A 23,188-nucleotide genomic window follows, 5' to 3' on the forward strand; every position below is an offset into this window, starting at 1 on the left:
TTGAACCATTTGAGAACACGTTGCTAGCATGATGTGCCATCACGCTAGCTGTCGCTACTCTACGCCCTGTGCCAGGCCCTGCCCTGCGCAGACACCCTTGCCCATCCGCCTGGGCTCCACTCACTACACTGTGCCGTTTGCCACCGCTGCCCTCCTGTATGGTGCCCTCCGCACCCAGCTCAGGCTCCTGTACCCCAAACTGCCCCTGCCCTATGTGTGGACACCCCTTTATGCCACTCAGGCTCCAGTATCCTGACCCCAGCTTCATCCCCACCCTGCATGGACACCTGCCTTGCTCAGCCCCACCTATGCTTTTGATTTAGTAGAATTTTCCAACCGGTGTTTCTGTCAACCCTGCAACTTCAGGAGTGGGCAGGTGTGGCTGTATCTCAGATGTATCTCAGCAAAGTCAGCCATGGTAAAGAATGGTCTCTAGACATTAAAGGACCCCGCAATTTTCCTAGTACAAAGTTGTCAGCCAGAGGGAAGTAGTAACGGATCATCATTCAGTTGACCTTTTTCATACACCTTTTTGGAACCTTCAGAAATGATGGCAGTAGCTCACTGCTCGTCAGAGCTCCTGGTTTAACAGGATAAGGCAAATGTGACATGTGACTGCAGTGGCGTGTAATTGGGACTGTGGGAGGTGTAGGTGTGAATTATTACGGTGGGAGCCAACCAAGGCGCTAGTGGGTCAGCTCCCTGCAAGAAGGAGTTTGCGGGGAAGTGATACATGCACCTGGGTTCTGGGAGGAGGAGTACGAGTGACTGTCAAGTGAACAAGAGGGGAAGCCAGCCAGCCAGTGTCAGCAGAGTGTGAGGCACGGAACAGCCTGGCATTTTCTGTGAGCAGCAGATAGCTGGGTCTGAGTCCTGGCGCATGCTGTGGGGCAGGTGCAGGTGAGGAGGCTGGAGCTGCCGGCAGGCCAGCTGGCCGGGCCCCACTCGGCTGCTCTGGAATGCAGCACGCAGGGGTTCGACTTCATCAGGAAGCAGCAGGGAACGGATGGAAGGGTCTGCAAATAGGGGGCCTGCCAGTTGGGTTTCAATACTGTCGCCCTGGAGACTGTGAGGCGAATGGGCTGGAGTAGAAGGTTGTTAAACTCTTGAAGGACGCAAGCCAATAGTGGAAGTTCTCAGGAACTATGGACCCTTGGTAGTGCCTGCATGTGAAGCGTACACGTCAGACTCACCTAAGGTGCTTGTTTAAGCGCGGGTTCCCAGGCCCCACCCCGCCCTGGCTGAGGGGCCCTGGAATTTGCCCTCTGAACTTTGAGACCCCTGACTTTTTTATATAATTAATTGTAGATGACGAGAACTCATGTTATCAGTTTCACTTAATTGAGTCCACTTACCTGAATGTGATCAGGGTCCAGAAAGTAACCCAACAAGCCAGTGAACCCAGAAAGACTTGACAGGCTGGGCGTGTGCACTCGGTGTCTGTGGAGGGAGGCGGGTTTACCACGGGCAGCTGTTGCAGACTAGCCGTTTGTGATGGGAAGAGCACGGACACGGAACAGCCCGCTGACAGGAAACAATCCTTGCTGCCTTTTCCCCCTAACAACCTGCAGAGCCTGCTTCCAAGCGCAGAAGGGTTGAGAACAGCGTCCCTCCAGCTGGAGAGGCACAAGACCTGGAGGCGGAAATAGGCCTCTTTGGGAAAAGCGCGCCTGTAGACGTTGAGCCCCCCTCAAAGCAGAAGGAGAGGGCGGCCGCCATGAAGAGGGACGTGCCCAGGGTGCTGCACGACAGCAGCAAGGACAGCGTCACCGTCTTTGTCAGCAACCTGCCCTACAGCATGGAGGAGCCGGACGTGAAGCTCCGGCCACTCTTTGAGGCCTGTGGGGAAGTGGTCGAGATCCGCCCCATCTTCAGCAACCGGGGCGACTTCCGGGGCTACTGCTATGTGGAGTTTAAAGAAGAGAAGTCGGCCATACAGGCACTGCAGTTGGACCGGAAGAATGTAGAAGGGAGGCCGATGTTTGTTTCCCCCTGTGTGGATAAGAGCAAAAATCCCGATTTTAAGGTATGTTCGTGGAAAAAACAGTGCCTTGCATGAAGGGTTGCTTTAGACACAACACTTTCTTCATGCTGCAGCTTATATTTAAAATACACAGGGAATAGCTCTACTCTGTTAAGAACTAAACTTCCAACGTTAACTGGGGTCTCTTCTGAGCTGGTTAATTGAAGTTTGACTCATGGCTCAGTCACTTCGAGCTTGCATTTGTTGACAGATGATGATAAAATTAGGAGTTGTAATAAGGCCTCCTTTTTGTCGAGTGCTTAGGCATGACAAGGGACTGTCCTAAATATTTCATATATTACCTTATTGGATCCTCACCCAAACTCTGAGAACAGCTATTCTCATTCTTGCCATTTTATAGGGGAGGAAGTAGATGCTTGGAGAGGTTAAGTGACTTGCCCAGGGTGACCCAGTGAACAGTTCCCAGCACCCAGTCGGCTGTGGTCTGCCTTGCTGGTACCAGCTAGAGTGTGGTTGGGTCGGTGTGCTCGCTGGGCCTTGAGTGGCTGATTTCTTTCCCCTCCTTTCTTCCTGTAGGTGTTCAGGTACAGCACTGCGCTGGAGAAACACAAGCTCTTTATCTCGGGTCTGCCTTTTTCCTGCACAAAAGAGGAACTCGAAGAGATCTGTAAGGCTCATGGCACCGTGAGGGACATCAGGCTGGTTACCAACCGGGCTGGCAAACCAAAGGTGAGCGTCTGAGTGCACGGCATGTAGCCTTCCGCGCCTTGGACAGCCTAGTCCTGTGTCTGCTCAGAGAGTATTTGGTTCTAGAGTGGGTTCCTAGTTTACCTGCTAAGAAGCAGATGATAAGTTAACAAAAGGACAGGTACACTAGACTCTGCTTGCATTTGGAGCCAGATTAATGTGTTTGTAGCTAATTGTATTAAAAAGAATCAGGCATTTGGGGGAAAAAAGCTACCACAAATTATTAGCAGGGGGCACAGTGTGGGGCCTTGGGCAGGGGCCGTCCTCTGCAGTCCCCTCCCTCTTGCTCAGACTCCTCCTTTTCCCTCGGCCTCCAGCCATTTCCTTAAGTCCCTCCATCCGACTCCCCATTTTCATGTCCTCCCCTGTAGCCTCCTCAGCCTCTTGCTAATCCTCTTTGTACCTCATTTTGAGTTGTGTTCTTTAAGCATGAGTTTGGATTACCTCTCTCCCCTCCACCTCCCATCCAGGTTAATTGAGAGTTAAAGAGTATGAAATGGGGTGGGGGGGGGGCACAAAGGCATAGACATTAGGGCCCACCTGGGCTGCTCCCCCTGTGTCCAGGCCTCCTCATCCGTTTGCTGGATTAATACTGATCCGTCTTTGTTTGTTTGTTTGCTGGAGTAAGCACAAGAGGTACTGAACTTAGAAAGGTTACCTGAAATTACAGTCAGTTATAGAAATGGGGAGGAAGGGTATGGCCGGGAAATAAACGTATAGGCAAGGATGGCGGAGGTGGGGAAGGGCACCTGTTGATGGGCTGACCTGACTGGAGCGAGGAAGGTGTGTCCTGGCGCTCCAGCCCATGACTTGGCTCTTCCAGGGCCTCGCCTACGTGGAGTATGAGAACGAGTCCCAGGCATCGCAGGCTGTCATGAAGATGGACGGCATGACTATCAAAGAGAACACCATCAAAGTGGCCATCAGCAATCCCCCTCAGAGGAAGGCTGCAGAGAAGCCCGAAGCGAAAGGACCAGGTGGCCCCATGGTGCCGCGGCAGATATATGGAGCGTAAGTGTTTGCACGCCCGCCAGCGCAGACTTTGTCCTGGCCGGCGCCATGATGAATTCATTTCTGGTAATACAGCGTGTTAGGACAGACAGTCCGGCCTGCTGTCCACTGTAGTCCCCAGAGCAAGGGTGTCCACAGCACATCCACACAGAGCACAAGCCCAGAAGTGGAACCCTTCCTGGTATTTGCCAGTTTACACTTGTGATTTATTTAAGGTCACGTTGTTTTCAGGCTGTGATTATTGTGAAGTCCTCTTTGCCAATTGAATCCATGTGTTTAAAACCAAGCCGGACCACCGTATGCTTGCCAGGTCATCTGCAGCTCTGGCTGTCACCATAGAAAAGTTATGTCTCTACCTGATAGGGATGACACAGCAAAATCACAAGGTGATTTGGTGAGGTCTGAAAGATTACAGCCAATTTTATCTACCCTGTGGTGGCTGCAATACACAGGGTTGGTCCTTGCCAAAATTGGGGAAAAGGCCAAGTTAAAGTGATTTTTACCTACTAGTCAAAGTCAAGGAGACTTAGGCATTGTCTTACCCTTCTTGGTTTTTCTTTCTCACCGTTTAACTTCGAGTGATTTAAGACTAGCCTGGCTTATTGTCACAAACAAACCAGGGGCCACGAATTATTACTTTGAAAGTACATCCAGTGTTTGCTCTTGCAGGCGGGGGAGGGGAAGGACCCAGCTTTCTCTGCTGCCTCGCGCCCTGCAACGCCCAAGCACTGCAGTAGCTCAGGCTGAGAACGGGCCTGCCCCGAAGCCAGAAGTCACCACCTCAACAGTCACGGAGGCTCCCAAGATGTCCAACGCTGATTTTGCCAAGTTGCTTCTGAGAAAGTGAACGGGACTCAGAAGGGAAATGCCTTACTTCATGCTGGCCAGGAAGACCACCAGTCACCCAGCTGTACCCTGGGTATGGAAGCGCCTGCACCCACGTAGTTTCCTCTGGGTTAGACAAAGGGAAGCAGTGTCCAAGGAAGGAGGCTGTACGTGCTCCCTCATATTGAGGGCGACAGGAGGAAAGCAATCACTCCATAGGCTGGGCACAGGGTGTAGTTCCTAAGATTTTGTTTGTTTGTTTTTTTGTCTTGAAGAGTTAGAAACGGAAGTGAAACTTGAACACATCGTTTTGAGACCCACTTGTCCAAATGTTTTTGGCCAACTCTGGCCCCTTTTTTATAAGACACTTCTTGTACACTCTGCATAGCGCATGTGCCCCTCACTCTTTTAATTTTTAAAAGACAAAGTGGCAGATGCTAGTAACTCACCAGAATGGCCTATTTTAGTAAAGGGGTGGGGAATAGGAGACGTCACCTAAAAAATATTGGATGGGTTTTTGTTGAAGGGGCTGTGTTTTTTTTTTATATTATGTATTTGTAAATGACATGTCAACCCACTGTTTTATGTTTCCTAAAAGCAAAATATTTGTGACATTTGTTTTATATAGGAATTCTGTGTGCCATCTGCTGTGGACCATTTTCTTTGCCTAGTCAATAGTGGACTGTGTTGTCTAAATATTGAGTTCCAGCCCTTTAGTTTTGTTTAAATATCACGTCAAGTGCAAACTTAAATCTTCCCCATTTAGCTTTGTTTATTAAACTGAAGATCTCTTAAAAACTTCTTGAGGAATGGTACTTAGCTGTGCATTCAAATACAGATGTATTTTGAAATGGGTGTACCTTGCTTTACCTAATAGATATGTAAATAGACCTTTTGTAAGTCAAATCCTCTTGTCACTTTAAATCATTTCAGCTGCAGTTTGTCTTCAGTTTTAACACTTCAGTTCATGGCAGTTTCAGACTTTAGCTTTTAAGTTTTTTTACCCCTCATTTATCAACTATTTATTGCTTTGAAAGTGACACTGCCAGTTCAGTAGGGGAAACTTACTTTATAAAGGCACTCTGGGGGACACACCAGGGAATCCTTTCATATGTGATGGAAATCAGTTCTTATCTGTTAAAGTTTTTGTGCATCAGTCAGGCTTCACTACATTTCTTAACTTGAACTTTTAATGGAAACTTTTTTGTGTGTGTGTGAAATTTTATTGGGGAACAGTGTGTTTTCCAGGACCCGTCAGCTCCAAGTCAAGTAGTTGTCTTCAGTCTAGTTGTGGAGGGCGCAGCTCCGTGGCCCATGCGGGGATCAAAATGGCAACCTTGGTGTTATGAGCACTGCGCTCTAACCACCTGAGCTAACCTGCCGCCCCCTGTGGAAAAATTTTTAAAGGAAAGAATAGTGAGATAAACTTATGTAGTTACCATTGAATGTCAGCATTTCTCACCTCATAGCCCTTCTTCCTTCATCTCTACCGCTGCCTCCTTCCTCTCTCCCATATTATGTTGAGGGATACCCCAGACATCATAGCACTCACCCAGTAATATTGTAGCATGTGTCTTTAAGACATAAAGGCCATAATTTTATCACAATTCCTAGAAACGTTAGCAATACCTTCATGTCCTCAACTATCCAGCAAAATTCCAATCTCCTGTTGTTTCATAAATGTCAGTTCCCCCCCATAAGTAATGACTGGTCTTCTACTCTGTAGGTCCCCCTCTACCTTGTCTTCCTCTTTTTTGCACAGAAACATTTTTTGTTAGGAGTAATCTGAATTAAATTCAAACAGTGACTATTTCTCGCCTCACAAGCAGTCAGAAGCAGCTGTGTGGTAGTCCTGCTTCCGTCTGCGCTGTTCTCTGACTGGCCACTCACTTCCCTGAGGAACCCTGTTTGGTGGGTGAGGCCTGGGGACGGGTGGAGACCCACACTGAAGAGCAGTGAATATTTCCTTAGCGATCCAGGTTTGGGTGGTTTTCCTCTTTGCTGCTGCACATTTCACTGTTTTGTTCTCTTGTTGGCCAGCCCTCTGACCTCACTTCAGTCTCAAATGTTACCACAGACTTGTCCCAGAGGTGAACCTTTTCAGACTTAAGCAGGACGCGGTTTAGGTTCGGGGTATTGACTGTTCTAGAAATGGATTTTCAGGAATGTACGACTGGGTTTATGTGTTTTCCCCAGAAATCATGAACTCATAGTAAACAAACATGAAAAACCATTTCAGTAACTTCAGTCCTAGTGAAAGGTCAGTGGTCCATCCCTGTCAACCTAAGTAGGCCGCTTACCCAACCAGCTGTCTTCTTTTCCTATTGAAATTCCTGTCTTGGATCGGTTTTACTGCCAGAACAATATAGAGTACGGCTGAGGTCCTGGAAAAAAACCCCTTCTGCATCCTTCTGACAAATGGGACCATCTCGTGACTAAGACAGCAAAGTCTGAGGCATTTATTTAATATAATAAAATACTTTATTAGAGTCAGTTATTCATTAAAATAATATCCTTCACATATACAGCTAAAGTGCAGATTTCTATAGTACAAAGCAAGCACTTCTATCAGGCTTCCTTGGTGTGCCTATTATTAAAACCAAGACTCAAGAAGAGTTAGGGTTTAAGAAATACTTCGTGGCAGCATACAAATAGGAAAATATTTTTTATAAAGCTTTGAATAACTATCACTTGGGGCCATTTCATACACCTTTACACTTAATTTCCTTAATCTTTCAGAAAACCACTCTCAGGGTGCTTATTCTACAATTATATAACTGTATAAACACTTGCTACATAATAGTGACCTCATTACTCTCAGGATCTAAATTCTCAAATCAGAGACAACACTGTACATATTCACCACCATTCAGACACTGACAAAGTGCTGTCTGTCCAGTGTTGGACATCACGGGCTCTGTCCCTGAAGGGGAATACAAAGATTTTTGACAATTCTGACTAAATAGCAGCAGTCATATTGGCACCTGTGCCATGTATAATTGGAAGAGGTTTTTTTCTATTTCCATACTGACAATTTGGCTGTATTCCAAATTTTCTAAGATGCTTGAAAAAATAAGGCCACTCCAAGGCAATCTATTCTGCTTCCCCGAGGGGACGCTGGAGAGTACACTGGCTGTGGGACATGGGGGTCAGGTCAGTAAGAGGATAAAACTGCATGACAAAAGGGGCATGTTTTGGCTGTAGTCAAAGGGTTTTGGGGTTCAGTAGAAACTGGTGCCCTAATTCATATCAAAAGTGCTTATCTGGTGTTGATATGGCATCTGTTTTCTCAGCTCTGCTCCTTAACATCTACCTATAGAAGACGTTAAACTCAGAATGGGGGTGAGGGCAGAGTTACCCACTTGCACAATACCTACCTCATTTGCAGCATGATTCGTTTGTTCAGTGAAACTCCAGAGAACTTTTAGACTAAAACATCTGGTCTGAGTTGCTGCAAATGAAGTGAGAGAAACAGCGATAGAAAAAGCTAGACTGGCCATTCCCCTAGTCTTAATTAGAAAAATAGTCTTGATATGGAAAAATAGCCTCTGACACTAGAGTTTGCAAACTAACTGTGGCTCAAAGACTCTTCCTTGAAATAAACAAGGGATTGAACTAGAACTGTTGTCAACATTCATTTTATTTCACATCTCAGAAGTTTGCTCTACCAGTAAGAATTAGTTACAACACTAATCTCTTTGTAGGGGAGCAAAAACCTCTAAGAAAGCAAGCATTCAGCCATTTCTCAAAACTGGGACCAGGTTCTCCCCAGGAGTGCCAACCTCCCAGGTAGAGTCAGAACCTTTCAGCCAGTTTCAGAGAAAGACTTGGAGGAGTTAGTCCTGTGGCTCTGGACCTCGTCCCACAGCACTTGGCCTCTCCCCACCTTAGTGCAAATTCTGCTCCAGAAACTATTCTGGTCACGCCAGAAGCACTGGTGCCCCCAAAGCCTGCTGGGACCACCATGAGAACGGGCCATCAGCACGGACAGCAGACAACACACAACATTTACTAGCTCAAAAGAACAAAATAAATAACTTGGCTGAATTATAAGTTATCTTAGAGACAAGGCTTAATAATTTAGTTTTTCTTCTTTAACTAAAAAACATTTGGAGGTAAAGAATATTTAAGTTCCTTATCTAGCTCCTTTTGCTATGGGAGATGACAAGGTTTTTAGAAATGTTCAGTTTCTTTGATTCTTTTTCTCCTCCCGGACATCCTGTCACTAAGGATGGCTTTAGAAGGTTAAGGTTTCACAGGCAGCGTCTCCTTCAACCCAGAGTGGTTGGGTTTGGCCTCTGGCAGTGCCACCGGGTACTCCGTTGTGGCGAAGAGCAGGGTGTCCAGGGTGGTCTCCGTACACTTGGCGATGAAGCGAATGAATGGCCTCACATCCCCTTCGTTGGCGACCTCCAGTACGTGGTAGTACTCTGACCTCTGCTCCTTGCGGATGGTGATGGGCGGGTAGCCTGCCTGCATCAGGATGAGGTTCATCAGCAGGCGCGAGGTCCTTCCATTGCCGTCAATGAAGGGATGGATGTAAACGAGTTTATAATGGGCCAAGGCTGCAAACTCAACTGGGTGCAGGTTCATGGCATCCTCGGAGTTGAGCCACTGTATGAACTCCTGCATCTGCTTTTCCACATCTTGAGGATGGGGTGGGACGTGGTGTCCCACGAGGACCTGTGTCGTCCGAAACCTGCCGGCTTCCACCGGATCCACATAGCCCAGCACCCGCCGATGGATCTCCAGCACGTCGCTGATGGTGACAGACCCGATGCGGGAAACCAGCGTCGTGTTGACGTACTTCATTGCTGCGTGCATGCCAATGACCTCGTTCTGCTCCTCCAGGCTTTTCCCTGGCACGGCATAGCGGGTCTCCAGGATGTGCCTGATTTCCGAGAGGGTGAGGGTGTTGCCCTCGATCGCCACCGTGTGGTAGATGTGATGGTAGTACGTTTCTTCCATGACCCTGCGCAGCGCAGAGCTGCCCTTGGGGATGGACATGACCTTCTTCACCTTGCCGTCGATGATGCTGAAGTATCTCTGGTCGATCTCCTCCACCAGCGGCAGCGTTCGGTCCCGGTTGATCAGCGCCTTCTCATGGTGGGGCGAGATGGTCAGCGCTCTGGTGTACAAGTAATCTGCCTGGATGATGTCCTTCTCTTCTTCGGAGAAGATGCCGAACTCGTTGAGTGCGTCCACAAAGTCCGGATCCATTCTGAGGGCGTGCAGGAAGAGCTTGTGGGCTTTCTCCCGCTTGCCCTGGCGTTTCATTTCCAGGGCTTGGTTCAAAGCCGCTCTGGCTTCCAACTTACCAGCTGGAAAAGAGCCAAAAGAAGCACTGTCAGGGCGAACAAGGAGTGGCGAAGGACATTCAGGTGAGCTGTCAACTGCTGGGCCCCCAGGGGGAGCCATGGCCCTGGGGGCGCTCATTCCTGCCATTCTTTCATGTTCTTCAGTGTGCCCCCTACCACGACACGCATGGATGTTCCCCACAGCCCCACGGGGCACTCGGCTGTTCATTGTCCACTTGTCCCCAAAGCCATTCTCTGTACCCTGGGAGGCATCACCTGACGCTCTGCCTTCGACTGCCCTGGTGAGTGGCTGTGGTCCTCAGGGGCCACCAGCGCCCCTCACACGGCCCTCCCTGCATCTTCTCTGGCTCTTGGCTGTTCTCGTGATCCATCCTGATGGTGCCTGCCCTGCCCCTGTAGGTCAGGCTATGAACAGTTCCCTACTGGTACCAGCCCCTGAGGCCTCCCCATCCCTGGACCCTTTAATTCTTTTAACCTGTTGGTTCTCAGCTGGACCCTGCTCGACATCCAGTCTTCCCTCCACCAGCCCCTCACCGAGTCAGTGTCAGCCACACGTAATCAGCTTTTATTTTAGTTCAAGTGCCCCAGACTCCCTTACCCTTTAGTCTCTGCCTGGAGCACTGTCCCCTCATACCTGTTCCCTTGGGTCACTCCCGCTTACACTTGGGGATCAGCTTAGGCATCCCCTCCCAGGGAGCATTCCTGTGGCCCCCTTTCTTTGCTTCCCCATCACTACACTGGTGGCACTGTATCTGTCACCTGTCAGCTTGTCTAGGCTGGGAGATCAGGGCTGATTTCTTCACTAATACCCTGTGCCCTGCATACAGGACACTCTAAGGACACTAAGTATCTATCGCATTAACAAGTGTTGAGAGTGACGTCATCATCATGGCAGAGTGAGAAGACTCCATCGTTTCTCCCCTTAAATTTACAAGTCAGACAACTAGAACTCAACAAAGGATTCCCTGCTCAACATACAACCACACCTGAAAGATCCACGCACTGGAACATCCAAAGGTGGGTATACAGGAACGAGTAGGGGAGTCAGGATTGGGTAAGGATAGGGATGGTGGCCACAGATAAGGGTTAGTGTCCACTGGGAGCAGTGGAGAAGCCGGGCTGCAGCCTTCACACTACAGCCTGGATTGTAAGAGGGGCAGAGCATTCTCTCTGGGAAAAGGCGTCTCTCTTCCCAGATCCCCATCAAGGAAAAGCCAGGTAGAGGTGGCTGGGAAGTCTTAAACAACACAGCAGTTCTGACTGCCTCTGCTGGTGATGGTGCGGGGTGGGCGGAGCCATGAGATCATGAACTTGCTTCCTCAAACACCCGGGCAGAGCCTGGGTAAAGAAAGGTGGGAGATGAAAAAAAAACATACCAAAATTTTTGGGATGCAGCAAAAATGCAACTATGAGGGAAGTTTATAGCATTATGGGCCTACCTCAAGAAACAAGAAAAATCTCAAACAATCTAACATCACACCTTAACTAGAAAAAGAAGAAATGAACCTCAAAGTCAATAGAAAGGAAATAATAAAAATCAGTGCAAATAAATGAAAGAGAGAACAAAAATAGAAAAAAAATAGTGAATCAAAGAGCTGTTTCTTTGAAAAGAGACAAAATTGACCAACCTCAGCCCACACTTACTAAAGAAAAAAGAGCAAAGACTCAAAATCAGAAATGAAAGATGCGAAGTTAAAATGGACACCACAAAAATACAAAGTATTACACAAGAACGTTATGAAAAGCTATATGCCACCAGATTCAATAATCTAGGAGAAATGGACAAATTCTTAGAAATATACAACCTTCCTAGGCTGAATCACGAAAAATTGGAAAACCTAAAAAGACCCATCACGAGTAAGGGAATTGAAACAGTAATCAATAACCTCCCATAAAATGAAAATTCCAGGACTAGATGGCTTCACTGGTAAATTCTACTGAATATTCAAAGAAGATGTAATACCAATCCTCAACCTCTTCCAAAATACTGAAGAGGAGCGAATACTTGCTAACTCATTTTACGAGGCTAGCATTACCCTGATACCAAAAAACAGGCAAGGATAGCACAAAGAAAATTATAGGCCAATATCTCTGATGAATATAGATGCAACAATTCTAAACAAGATACTAGCAAACTGAATACAATAATGCATTAAAAGGGTAATATAGCATCACATCAAGTGGGGTTCATTCCAGGGATGCAAGGATGGTTTAACACAAGTCAATGTGATACACACATTAAAATAAAAGATAAAAATCGTGATTATATCGATAGATGCAGAAAAAGCATTTGACAAATTACAACATCCACTTATGATTAAAACATTCAATAAAATGGGTCTAGAAGGAAAGCATCTCAACACAATAAAAGGCCATATATGACAAATTTTCAGCTAATATACTCTGGTGAAAATGGAAAACTTTTCCTGTAAGATCAGGAACAAGACAAAGATGCCCGTTCTTGCCATTGTTATTCAACATAATACTGGAAGTCTTAGAGCAATTAGATGAAAAAAAGACAAGGCATCCAAATTGGGGATGAAGAAGTAAAACTCACTATTTGCAGATGACATGCTTCTATGTATAGAAAACCATAAAGACTCCACCAAAAAAACTTAAACAAATATAGTAAAGTTGCAGAAAACAATTGTAACAAAAAGGATAAAATACCTAGGAATAAACTTCAACAAATGATGTTAAGGAACCTATACACTGAAAACTACAAGACATTGTTTAAAGAAATTGAAGACATAAAGAAATAGAAAGATATTCCATGTTCATGGATTGGAAGAATCAACATGGTTAAAATGCCCATATTACCTAAAGCAATATACAGATTTAATGTAATTCCTATCAAAATCCTAATGGCATTTTTCACAGAAACAGAACAACAACAAAAAATCCTCAAATTTGTATGAAACGACAAAAGGTCCTGAATAGCCAAAGCAATCTGGAGAAAAAACAACAACCCAGAGGCACCACACTCCCTGACTTCAAACTAGACTACAGAGCTACAGTAATCAAAACAGTATGGTATTGGCAGAAAAACACACAGACTAATACAACAGAATTGAGAGCCCAGAAATAAACCCACACATATATAGGCAACTAATTCTCAAGAAAGAAGCCAAAAACACAATGGAGAAAGGAAAGACTCTTCAATAAATGGTGTTGGGAAAACTGGAAAACCACATGTAAAAGAATGAAACTAGACTGCTCACACCACACACAAATATTAACTCCAAATGGATGAAAGACTTGAATATGAGACCTGAACCTATAAAATACATAGAAGAAAACATGGGCACTAAACTTTTTTACCTTGGTCTTAGAGAGGTTTTTGTGAACTTGACCCCAAAGGCGAAGTAAAAGCAAAAATGAATGTGAGCCATCAAAACAAAAGGCTGCTACACGGCAAGAGACTATCAACAAAACAAAAAGGCAACTAACTGAATGGGAGAAGATATTTGCAAATGATACCTCTGATAAGAGACCAATATCCAAACTATATAAAGAACTCATACAACTCAACAAGTAAAAAATAAATAATCCAATTAAAAAATGGGCAGAGGACCTGAATAGAAAAATTTCCAAGGATGACATACAGATGGACAAAAGATATTTGAAAAGCTGCTCAACATCATTAGTTATAAGGAAAATGCAAATCAAAACCTCGATGAGATACCAGCTCACGCCTGTTAGAATGGGTAGTATCAATAAGAAATAAGGGTTGGTGAGGATGTGGAGAAGAGGGAATCCTTGCATTCTGCTGGTAGGGATGTAAATTGGTGCAGCCACTATGGAAAACAGTATGGAGGTTCCTCAAAAAATGAAGACTAGAGCTACCATAGGACCCAGCAACCTTTCTTCTAAGTATCTACCAGAAAAATTTGAAAACATCTATTCATACAGATACCAGGGGTGCCAAAAAAATGTATACACATGACTTGTATTTATCTTTTATCAGTATATATTATTACAATTTTAATACAGTTTTTTCCTTTCTTAAAATGTGTATGAGGTTGGACAATTAAGTTCACGAACTCACCCTAGAAAAAGGGCTACACATCTCATTGCTGAATATCACTACAGTCACCTTCGAAGTACTCCCCTTGGGAAGCTATGCACTGACGCCAGTGCCTAGTTCACCCTTCAAAGCAATTTTGGAATTCTTTCTGGAATGGCCATCAGAGCTGTCATCATATTACCGTTGATGTCCTGAATGTCATCAAAATGTCTTCCTTTCAACAGTCTCCTTTATCTTTGGGTAAAGAAAGAAGTCATTGGGGGCCAGATCAGGTGAGTAGGGAGGATGTTCCAATACAGTTATTTGTTTACTGGCTAAAAACTCTCTCACAGACTGTGCCATGTGACCTGGTGTTTTGTCATCATGCAAGAGCCATGAATTGCTGGCAAAAAGTTCAGGTCATCTAACTTTTTCACACAGCCTTTTCAGGACTTCCAAATAGTCAACTTGGTTAGCTGTCCAGTTGGTACAAATTCATAGTGAATAATCCCTCTGATATCAAAAAAGGCTAGCAACATTGTTGCAACAAGTTCTGGAGCTTAACTGTCAGATCTTTGTATACATTTTTTTTTTGGTACCCTCTGTATATGTACCTCTATGTTCACTGTAACATCATTTACAATAGCCAAGACATGTAAACAACCTAAGTGTCCTTCAACAGACTGGATAAAGAAGATGTGGTACTTATATACAATGGGATATTACTTTGTCATTAAAAAGGTGAAATATTGCCATTTGCAACAACATGGATGGATCTTGAGAGTATCATGCTAAATGAAATAAGTCTGATGTTAAAGGACAAGAACTGTACGATTTCACGCATGTTTGATATGAAACAAAAAGCAACAAACAAAACAAAAAACAAGCACATAGATACAAACAACAGAATGGTGATTACCAGAGAGGAAGGGGGCGGGGGAAGGACAAAGGGTAAAGGGGGTCAAATATATGGTGACAGAAGGAGACTAGACTTTGGGTGGTGAGCATACAATAGAGTACACAGATGTTGTATTATCAAGTTATATACGTAAAATATATATAATGTTATAAACGACGTAATGTTACTCCAATAAATTTAAAAAGTGTAAATAACACAAATCATGAACAGATAGATAAAGGTGGTGGCATAATCTCCCCCCCCCCCGAACCCACCCCCCAAAAAAAGCACCGAGGAGACCGCTACTCTCTGTCTTACCCGGAGAGGCCTTGGTCTTGACCACCAGCAGTGCTGCGTCCTTGGAGGTGACACTGAGCTCCGTGGATGGGCGAGTGCACTTGGTGATGGCGTACTGCGTCCTGTCCAACTTGCTCCTGAGCAGGTAGAAGCCTTTGAGCCAGGCCAAACACTGCTCCTCCACGGCCCCCAGTGGCAGCAGCAGGGCCACCAGGGACCCCAGCACCATGCTCAGCAGCATCACCCACAGGAAGCGACCCCAGACTGAGACCCATTTTGGTTCAGTCACTGCCATCACTGAAGCCATCGGCATGAGTGTCATCTGGACTCAGGGGTGGGCCCCTTGCACATATCCAGTCGTCGGAAAGAGAGCTGGATCTGCAAGGAACCAAGAGTTGTAGGCGGTGAGGCAGGGGAACTGGTACGCAGAGGATGTGTTTCTGACTCCAGCTAGAGCCTGGAGACCCTCACGCCTATTAACTCACTATGACCAGGTGGTGGGGGCAAGCAAGGAGTGAATACAAATGGGGAGGGGTCAGCCTGGAAGAACGTGCCACCTTCTTCCAGGGTGGTGTAACTCTGAAAGGTAATGCCACTGCTGCCCAACATTTATTAAGTACTTACTGTGTGCCAGGCCATGTGCTATGTCCTAAGGGACCTTCGCATCCTATCTCCTGCAGTCTTCAGGAGCTGGCGCTATCCTCACCCCACTCTCCAGATGAAGATACAAGCTCAGAGAGGTGAAGTCCCTTGGCTGAAGTCACCCAGTGAACAGGTGACAGCCTTAGAACTTCAATTCAGGGCCCCATAGCTCTAAAATATCCCCCCTTTCACCACAAAGTCTGTGGCTTATGACTCAAAACACTGGGTGTCTGGGACACAAATAACATACACACATACCCACCTGGCTAAGGCAGTTCAGAGGCCCATCCTTTAACAAACACAACTGTTGGGTGGCCTGATTTATTGCCACATGGGTGGCCACCTCTTTATGCCCTCACCCTTGTATTAGCCACAATGCTGCCTAGAGTTTGGGCAGTCGGAGCATCTCAGAAATCAGGGTGTGGGCCAGAGTGGGTGACCCCCTGTCCTCTGTGACAGCAGGCATGTGCTTGGGGCTGGCAATGGAGGGGTCAGGTATGCAAGCACCATTATGCTAACAACAAGCATTTACTGGGCAACTGTGGTGTGCTAGGCATTGAGCTGAGTGCTAGCCATGCGTTCTCTCCATTCTCACTAACCTAAGGAGCTACCCCAGCTCCATTTAGAGGGAAACAAGGCACAGATAGGGTAAGTCAGTTCCCAGAAGGCCCACAGGGCGCTGTCGGAGGCATCAGGCATCCCCAGTCCGTCAGAGTTCAGAGTGCCTCTACCTTATTCCTAACCAGGGCCTGTGCAGCTGCTCAGGGCTGCAGCTGGTGCTCCGCCTCCAGGACCGAAAAGTGGTTGATGAGGTTGCTGACCGCTCAAGGCTGAGAGTCTAATGGGGTAGCCTGACTCGTTGGCAGGAATGGCTTGGTACACTCTCTAATGGGGGTACGGAAGGTGTGGGTCACCGTTTCGTCCAGGTGATCTGGACGCGCTCCCCGAGGGACAGACCGCGGAGGGGCTGGATTTGGCTGTGCGCGGCGAGAAAGAAGTGCATTTCTGTAGGAACGAATCTCTCACCCCTCTACTCTAGGAAGGGGGAAACTGAGGCCCAGAGAGGCTAGGGGACTGGATAAGGTCACTCTGGGGAGCCGCCCCTTTCCGACCCCGCCCAGGGCTCGCCGCCCTGCCGCACCCTCCCCGGCTCGCTCCTTCCGAGCCCCTCGGGTTCGCCCCCTCCTCACCGCGCGCCGCTGCCAGGGCCAGAAGCCGCCTTCCCGACATTCGCAGGCTCCGCGGGGCCGGCTCCCAGGACCTCCTCCACCACCGCCTTCTGGCCCCGCCCTGGGCGACTCGCCATTGGTCGGGCCGCCGTCCTCGTCTTGGCGGATTGACTTCCCTCACTGGTCCGCCTCTCGCACTTCCGGGTTCTCGCGTCCGCGTCGGCTTCCCCGGGAAAGGCTAGCCGTGGGCCACTCCCATTGGTTGGCTTCTGCGTTGGTCTCGTGCCCATAGCAGCCAATAAACAACAGGAGGGGCGGAGCCTGGGCGATAGGCGGGAGTAGCGGGTGCAAAAAAACCCCAAGCGGAATGTGGTTTTGGGACGTGCTAGGTGCGAGCACGGAAACCCAGGAATTCGCAGTTCCTCTCGCTTGGAGCTAGAAACTCGCAATTCTGCTCGCTTGGAGCTGCTGCCCTTTCTGCAAGTTTCATCCGGGGGCATCTCTCCTAGCCTCAGTTTCCTTAGGTGTAAAAGAAGGGTGCTGATGGTTTGCACCTCTCTACACTGTTAGTCCGACCTCAGCCTAGTTATCCTCCACCCTATGTTACCAGGGTTGCGTTCTTTCTCCTTTCTCTCGCCTTCTCTCTTTGCCTCCTTGACTTTTTAATGTGGATCCTCCAGAGAAGGGCCTGGCTGCTTTTGGCTGCCCAGAGCGATAGAGGATTGTTTCTTGACTCAAGAGCTGAAGCCTCCATCTTAATTCACAAATATTGAAATTTAACATCGAGGACGTGCCTGGAAATGCTAAGCTTTAAGATGTTATGTCAATTGATGGTCGTTGGCTTCAATTCAATGCCAACAGGAGCCCCCATTTGGGGCTGTGGTGGAGGGAGGCTATTCCGTGAAAGCAGCTCTATGGTGAAACAGCACAGCTGTATATCGGCAGTCTGTGAGGCAGCCTAATAGAGGCAGACCCCGTATGGCAGCTCCACTTCTTTTTGGTGAGCCAACTTCATTCAGTGTTACAGCTCAGCTCCTGCCTGGCTGCAGAAGGCCTGATGTTTTCAGATCTCACCTCTGTGACACACATTCCCCTTGGGAGCCACTCCCAGTCAGTGGTTGTGTGTGTCACCATTGGAGTCACGCAGTCCTGGGTTCAAATCCCAGCTCTGCTACTTGCAAACTGAGTATATTCAGTCATTGACTTAACCTCGCTGATCCCCTGTTTGTGTTTCTGTAAGACGGGGTAATGTGATGACAGTACCTCTTCATAGGGTTTTGTGTGAGGACAAAGCGAGATCCCACACATCTGGCAACAAACACTTGATAGCTATCTGCTGGTGCAACTATCCTAGAAAAGACATCAAGTCATTGCCGTTTTATTTGTTATTTGTTATCTGCAGAAGAAATTGTCAGAGCTCCAACCAGTGGGGAGAGACCCCATTGCCATTTCGTAGGTCTCAGTCAGAGTCCAGTTTAGGAAAGCCGCTGACCCACAGCACAAAAGGAAGTGTCCAGGCCCAGGCCACCAGAGATGTGCTGTCATGAAAGACACCATGGGGGACATTGCGAAGTGAGGGACCAAACAGCTTTGGCCCCTTGCTGGCTGGGCTCCCTGTTTATATCTTGTAACTGGCCCCAACTCTCCCCAACTCCCAGCCCTTGGCATGAGGAATGGCATGTGGTAGGTGCTTGAGAAATTTTGACTTTGAATAAGAAATATCTGAAGACGAAAATAAATAAATAAATAAATAAACAAGTAAACAAATAAATAAATAAATAAAGGAAAAGAAAAAAAAAAGTGAAATATCTGAATCAGGACCAACCATGGAGTTTTGGTTTTTTTTTAAAGATTTTATTGGGGAATTGGGGGGTGGGAACAGTGCTGGGGAATTGGGGGAAGGGCAACAGACAAGTTGCTGTCGTTTTGTTCTTCAGTCTAGTTGTGGAGGACGTTGCTTCACTGGCGCATGTTGGTATTATCATTGTGCTCTTCCCGGCTGAGGCAGATCGGTCTCCGGCCTCTGGATGGCCGCTCACGCTGGCTGCCAGCCACACATGGTAGCTTATGGCAGCCCACTGTAGCAGGGGCTGCAGCCTACGCCGTCGCCGGCGACTCACGGCAGCCCAGCTCCAGGTTGAGCTGTTGTTCACCATCTTAGCTGTAGAGGGCAGTGTCACTGGCCCCATGTGGGATCCGAACTGGGGCCCTGCTGCTCAGAGCTGGCGTCCCAAGCCAGCTCTTAACCAACGCACCATTCAGCCGGCCCAACCATGGAGTTTTTAAGAAACAAAATCAGGATGGTAGTTATTTCTGGGGCTTCTTGTTTCTATCTTTGACCAAAGGTCTTGAACATTGATCTCTCAGAGTCCCCTGAATTTCTCTTCTGATGGCCTAGGCAGTAATGTAAGAACCTTCCCCAGAGGAGGGACTGCTAGGCAACCAGCTAATTATGGGAGATGGTTGGTGGAATGGAACACAGTGAGGCTCTGGGGTCAGACAGGTGTGTGTTCAAATGCAGAGCCCACTACTTACTAGCTGTGTGACCTTGAGCAGGTCACCCTCACTGGGTACCATGGGGCTTGTGGACCTCTGTCCCCTCCCAGGCAGAAGGTGATGGAACCATCTACCTTTAAAGGCACCATCCCATCTCTACTTCTTGGGATTCCAGGGTAAACTCTTTAATGAGTTTAGGCCATGGTAGCAAATCCAGAAGCTACACAAGAACCGTTAGGGAGCGAAACTGCCTGGGCAAGAGACAACAGGGAGAGCTGGGGAGGGTGGCGTGTGTGAGAGCGCCTAGTTTGTCCAAAGCGGGCGGCAGCTTCTCAGCCCTAGCCTTCATTTATTATGTGGAGGTACAGTCCAAAAGTTGATAGTTTCCAATTTTTCAAAAGAAATGTCAGGCCTGGATTTTTAAGCAAAAAATCTCCAGACTTTTAAACAGTTGGCATGTCTTTCAGCCGGCTACAGTTCCCTGCTTAAAGGCTTTTAAAATGGGCAGGAGATGGTGGCTGGGGACACAGGAAGCAAATACCACACATGACTCTCAGCAAATGATTGCACCACTGTCTGTGGACACCAGGGGGCAGTAATTCACCTGGCATCACGTCCTCCATTCAATCCCTATTTGTCAGGAGAGCACACTCAATTTTCTTTCTTGACTTTGTCTGCATTCAGCTGTGTTAAATGCACAAAATATGGTCCCTGAAGTGATATTGAAAAGTTGGCTTTCTCCGTCCTAAGTATTCTGTATCGGTGGAAATTGCCTCCCCATGGCCCACAGAGGAGTTTTCTAAAAGCTTACCTTGACACTTGACAAAGAACCTGGAAAGTGGCTGCATGAGAAATGTGTCCATTATGCAAAACAAAACAAAGCAAAAAACCCTTATGTATCCTTAAGAAACAGCATTCAAGCACTTCTTGCAGGCAGAGTTGGATTTGATAGCTTAGGAAACACAAAACTCCCCAACTTGAGGCAATAGTGCACTGGGATGGCTCCAGACTGACTCAAATTCATTTAAAAGAAAACATGCCATACCAGTTTTCTCTCCCTTCACCCCCAGGTTCTCCTCATTTCCCAGCCTGCTTGGATATATATTTTTTTTCTCCTTCTAACTTAAAGCTGCTACAGAAGAAGAGGTCCCAGGAGCCCTTCCCCCTAACTATCTATTAATCCTTATTATGCACACCCAGTGGGGTCAGTCCCAGCTTCTGAAGCACCCCGAAGAGATAGAGTGTTGGGGGCCCCGTGTGGGTGTCCCTGAGCTGATGGCTCACCTCTAGACTCAGGATGCACATGTCATACAGCGTCGAATTGATTGTCACCCATCTATTAAGATCTCAGACATGCAAACACTTGTAAGTTATTTTCACAGCAAGTCATGTGGAGAAGTGATATTTCTTTCAAAAAATGAAACATAACTGCTTTCTTTTTCTTGTTAAATAACCAACTACTGTATTTCTTAAAAGCAAGATGGGATCATTATAGATATAATAGAAGGCATAAGTAAACAACAAGAAGAAAAAGTGCCCATGCACAACTGTACTAGATATTTTGCTATACACATTTATTTATTTATTATTTAAGATTTTATTGGGGAATTGGGGAAGGGGAACAGCCAAGTTGCCCTTCAATCTTAGTTGTGGAGGGCACAGCTAGCTCAGCTTCAAGCCCAGTCGCCATTCGACCGCCCGTCGCGGCAGCTTGTGGTCACTCAGCTCAAGGTGCCGTGTTCAATCTTAGTTGCAGGTTGGTGTAGCCCATCATCCCATGCGGGAGTCGAACCGGAAACCTTGTTACTAAGAGCGCACGCTCTAACCACTGAACCATCGGGCCAGCCGTCAGCAGCTCAGGGCAGCTCAGCTCGGGTGCAGCTTACCGGCCCATGTGGGAATCGAACCTGCAATCCTGTTACTCAGAGCTCGCGCTCTTAACCAACTGAGCCACTCGGCTGGCCCTCTATTTTTTTTAAGTATGAAATATTTCAGACATCCAGAAGGCATAGCTAACACAATGGGTACCTGTGTGCCTGCCACCCAGTTTAAGAAATACCATATGCCAAATTACCAATGCACCAAAGTCCTAGGGCATCCCCTCCCCCTGTCATATTTCCTTCTCTTCCTCCCAGAGGTAACCACCACTGCCACCTTGAATTTGATGCTTTATATATCCATGCATGGCCTCTTGCTTTTACGCATCCTTATATGTTCCTAAAATGTAGCAATGTTCTGCATATTTTTACACTTCATATATACTCTATGTATCCTGGAGCAGCTTAGCCTGGTAGTTCTGGCTCTAGGTCTCCCTTGAGACTGCTATCATGATGGGTCACGAGGCTGGGGCTGCAGTCATCTGAAGGCCTGGCAGGGCCCATTTCCAAGGTGGCTCACTCACATGGCTGGCAGGTGGGTGCTGGCTGGTGGCTGAGGGCTTCAGTTCTACTCCATGTGGGTTGCTCCGTTGGGCTGCCTCAGTGTCCTTACAACATGGCAGCCCACTTCCCACAGTGTGAGTGCCAAGGACATAATGTCATTTATGACCTAGCTTCAGAAGTCACACACTGTCACCTCTGCTGAACTCTATAGGTCACAACATAGACCAACCTTGGTACAGTGGGGGAGGGGACTACCTAAGATTCACCAGGAGGTGAAGGTCATTGGGGGCCATGTTGGAGGCTGCCTGCTCTACACCCAACTGGGCCTGCCCCTGCTTGGTCCCAGCAGTTCTGCCTAATGGCCTGACAGCGCAGACTTCAGGCCCATTCGACCTTGCGTGGCTGAGTCTTCAGGGCCTGGAGGCAGGGAGCTTCTGCAGGTATGAGACTTACCTGGGAGAACAGTGGGCTCCCAGTTGCCGACTGCCTTTGCCCCAGCTGTTTAATGAATGCTTTCAGGCTATGTTACTCTCACTGGCCCGAGATGCCACCTACTCCTGCCTAAAAATGTGGTCGCGTTAACATGAAGACTGGCTCAGGTGCTCAAGATACTGTTTTAGACCACAGCCTCTAAAAGATGTAACTAACACCCTTCCTGCATGGTGATGGTGACTCAGGGTGGCCACTTGGCCAGCATGGAGTGCGGGCTCAGAGGAGCCACTGTCTTCATCGTCCCCCTTCTCAGGTTTTTCTTCTCTGCTGGACTGCAGGCTGCCCCTTCCTGCAGCGTCCATCAGTGACGTAGACAGGGCGTGGGGGCTGCTGTGCAGAGAGGCTGCAGTTCACCCTGGGTCCAGATTGCAGTCCTTTTGGACACGCCCCAAAAGATCTCAGTGGAGCTTTCTATTGCCATGGTAACTTGCAGACAAGGAAATTAAGATGGGTGCTTGGCTAGCCAAGAAAGCCAAGCTTTTAATCAGCATTCCCCCCTTTTAAATAGATAAGAATTCCTAGGAGGGCTTTGGATGGACATCAAAGGGACTTTGTTCAGGTGCTGAGGAAATGCTCTTTAAAAAATGATCGTGAAATGACGGTAGCAGCTTTGGAGTTCTTAGAGGAACTGGAATATAAGCTTAGAGCCAAGCAACTTTTTGTTGTTGTTGTTAATAACAGCTTCCTTGAGATACAATTCGCATAGCGCACAATTCCTTCATGTGAAGTGTGCAATTCAGTGGTTAAGTTATTAGTATATGTACAGAGTTGTGAAACCATCACCACAATCAGTTTTAGAATATTTTCATCACCCCAAAAAGAAACTCCATACCATACCCTTTAGCTACCGTTCCTTGTTTCTCCACCACTGTCTCCCTTTAGCCCCTGGCAATCTATTTTCTGCCTGTATAGATTTCTCTGT

The 23,188-nt window shown here is 47.3% G+C and overlaps 2 protein-coding genes across 4 annotated transcripts in view; one reads left to right on the forward strand and one right to left on the reverse strand.

Moving 5' to 3' along the window:
* Window positions 1-5,473, forward strand: part of SART3 (spliceosome associated factor 3, U4/U6 recycling protein) — a 38,160-nt gene extending 32,687 nt beyond the window's left edge. For both annotated transcript variants that reach the window (XM_019649156.1, XM_019649157.1), the window contains exons 16-19: window positions 1,572-2,026; window positions 2,561-2,713; window positions 3,555-3,742; window positions 4,412-5,473. In XM_019649156.1, coding sequence (XP_019504701.1) covers window positions 1,572-2,026; window positions 2,561-2,713; window positions 3,555-3,742; window positions 4,412-4,589 — 974 coding nt within the window. In that variant the 3' untranslated portion in view covers window positions 4,590-5,473. The remainder of the gene's footprint in view (window positions 1-1,571; window positions 2,027-2,560; window positions 2,714-3,554; window positions 3,743-4,411) is intronic.
* A 447-nt stretch (window positions 5,474-5,920) lies between these two features.
* Window positions 5,921-17,010, reverse strand: FICD (FIC domain protein adenylyltransferase). 2 transcript variants are annotated; one of them, XM_019649161.1, is made up of 3 exons: window positions 15,711-16,867; window positions 15,108-15,464; window positions 5,921-9,888 (listed from the first exon to the last, which is right to left on the reverse strand). In XM_019649161.1, the coding sequence occupies exons 2-3, from the start codon at window positions 15,406-15,408 to the stop codon at window positions 8,813-8,815; spliced, it is 1,377 nt and encodes a 458-aa protein (XP_019504706.1). In that variant the 5' UTR covers window positions 15,409-15,464; window positions 15,711-16,867; the 3' UTR covers window positions 5,921-8,812. The 2 variants fall into 2 exon arrangements, with proteins under 2 accessions (XP_019504706.1, XP_019504705.1); XM_019649160.1 differs by lacking the exon at window positions 15,711-16,867 and adding an exon at window positions 16,919-17,010 and having other exon boundaries at window positions 8,773-9,888.
* Window positions 17,011-23,188: the final 6,178 nt, after the last annotated feature.

Source organism: Hipposideros armiger, unplaced genomic scaffold (genome assembly GCF_001890085.2).
Source record: "Hipposideros armiger isolate ML-2016 unplaced genomic scaffold, ASM189008v1 scaffold_129, whole genome shotgun sequence".
NCBI lineage: Eukaryota > Metazoa > Chordata > Mammalia > Chiroptera > Hipposideridae > Hipposideros > Hipposideros armiger.

Bases quoted from the DNA above. Each gene is read 5' to 3' on its own strand.
- FICD (XM_019649161.1), bottom strand. From the start codon at position 15,408: ATGACACTCATGCCGATGGCTTCAGTGATGGCAGTGACTGAACCAAAA. The intron at 9,889-15,107 runs GTAAGACAGAGA...GCTCTTTTCCAG, and splicing joins CAAGACCAAGGCCTCTCCGG to CTGGTAAGTTGGAAGCCAGA.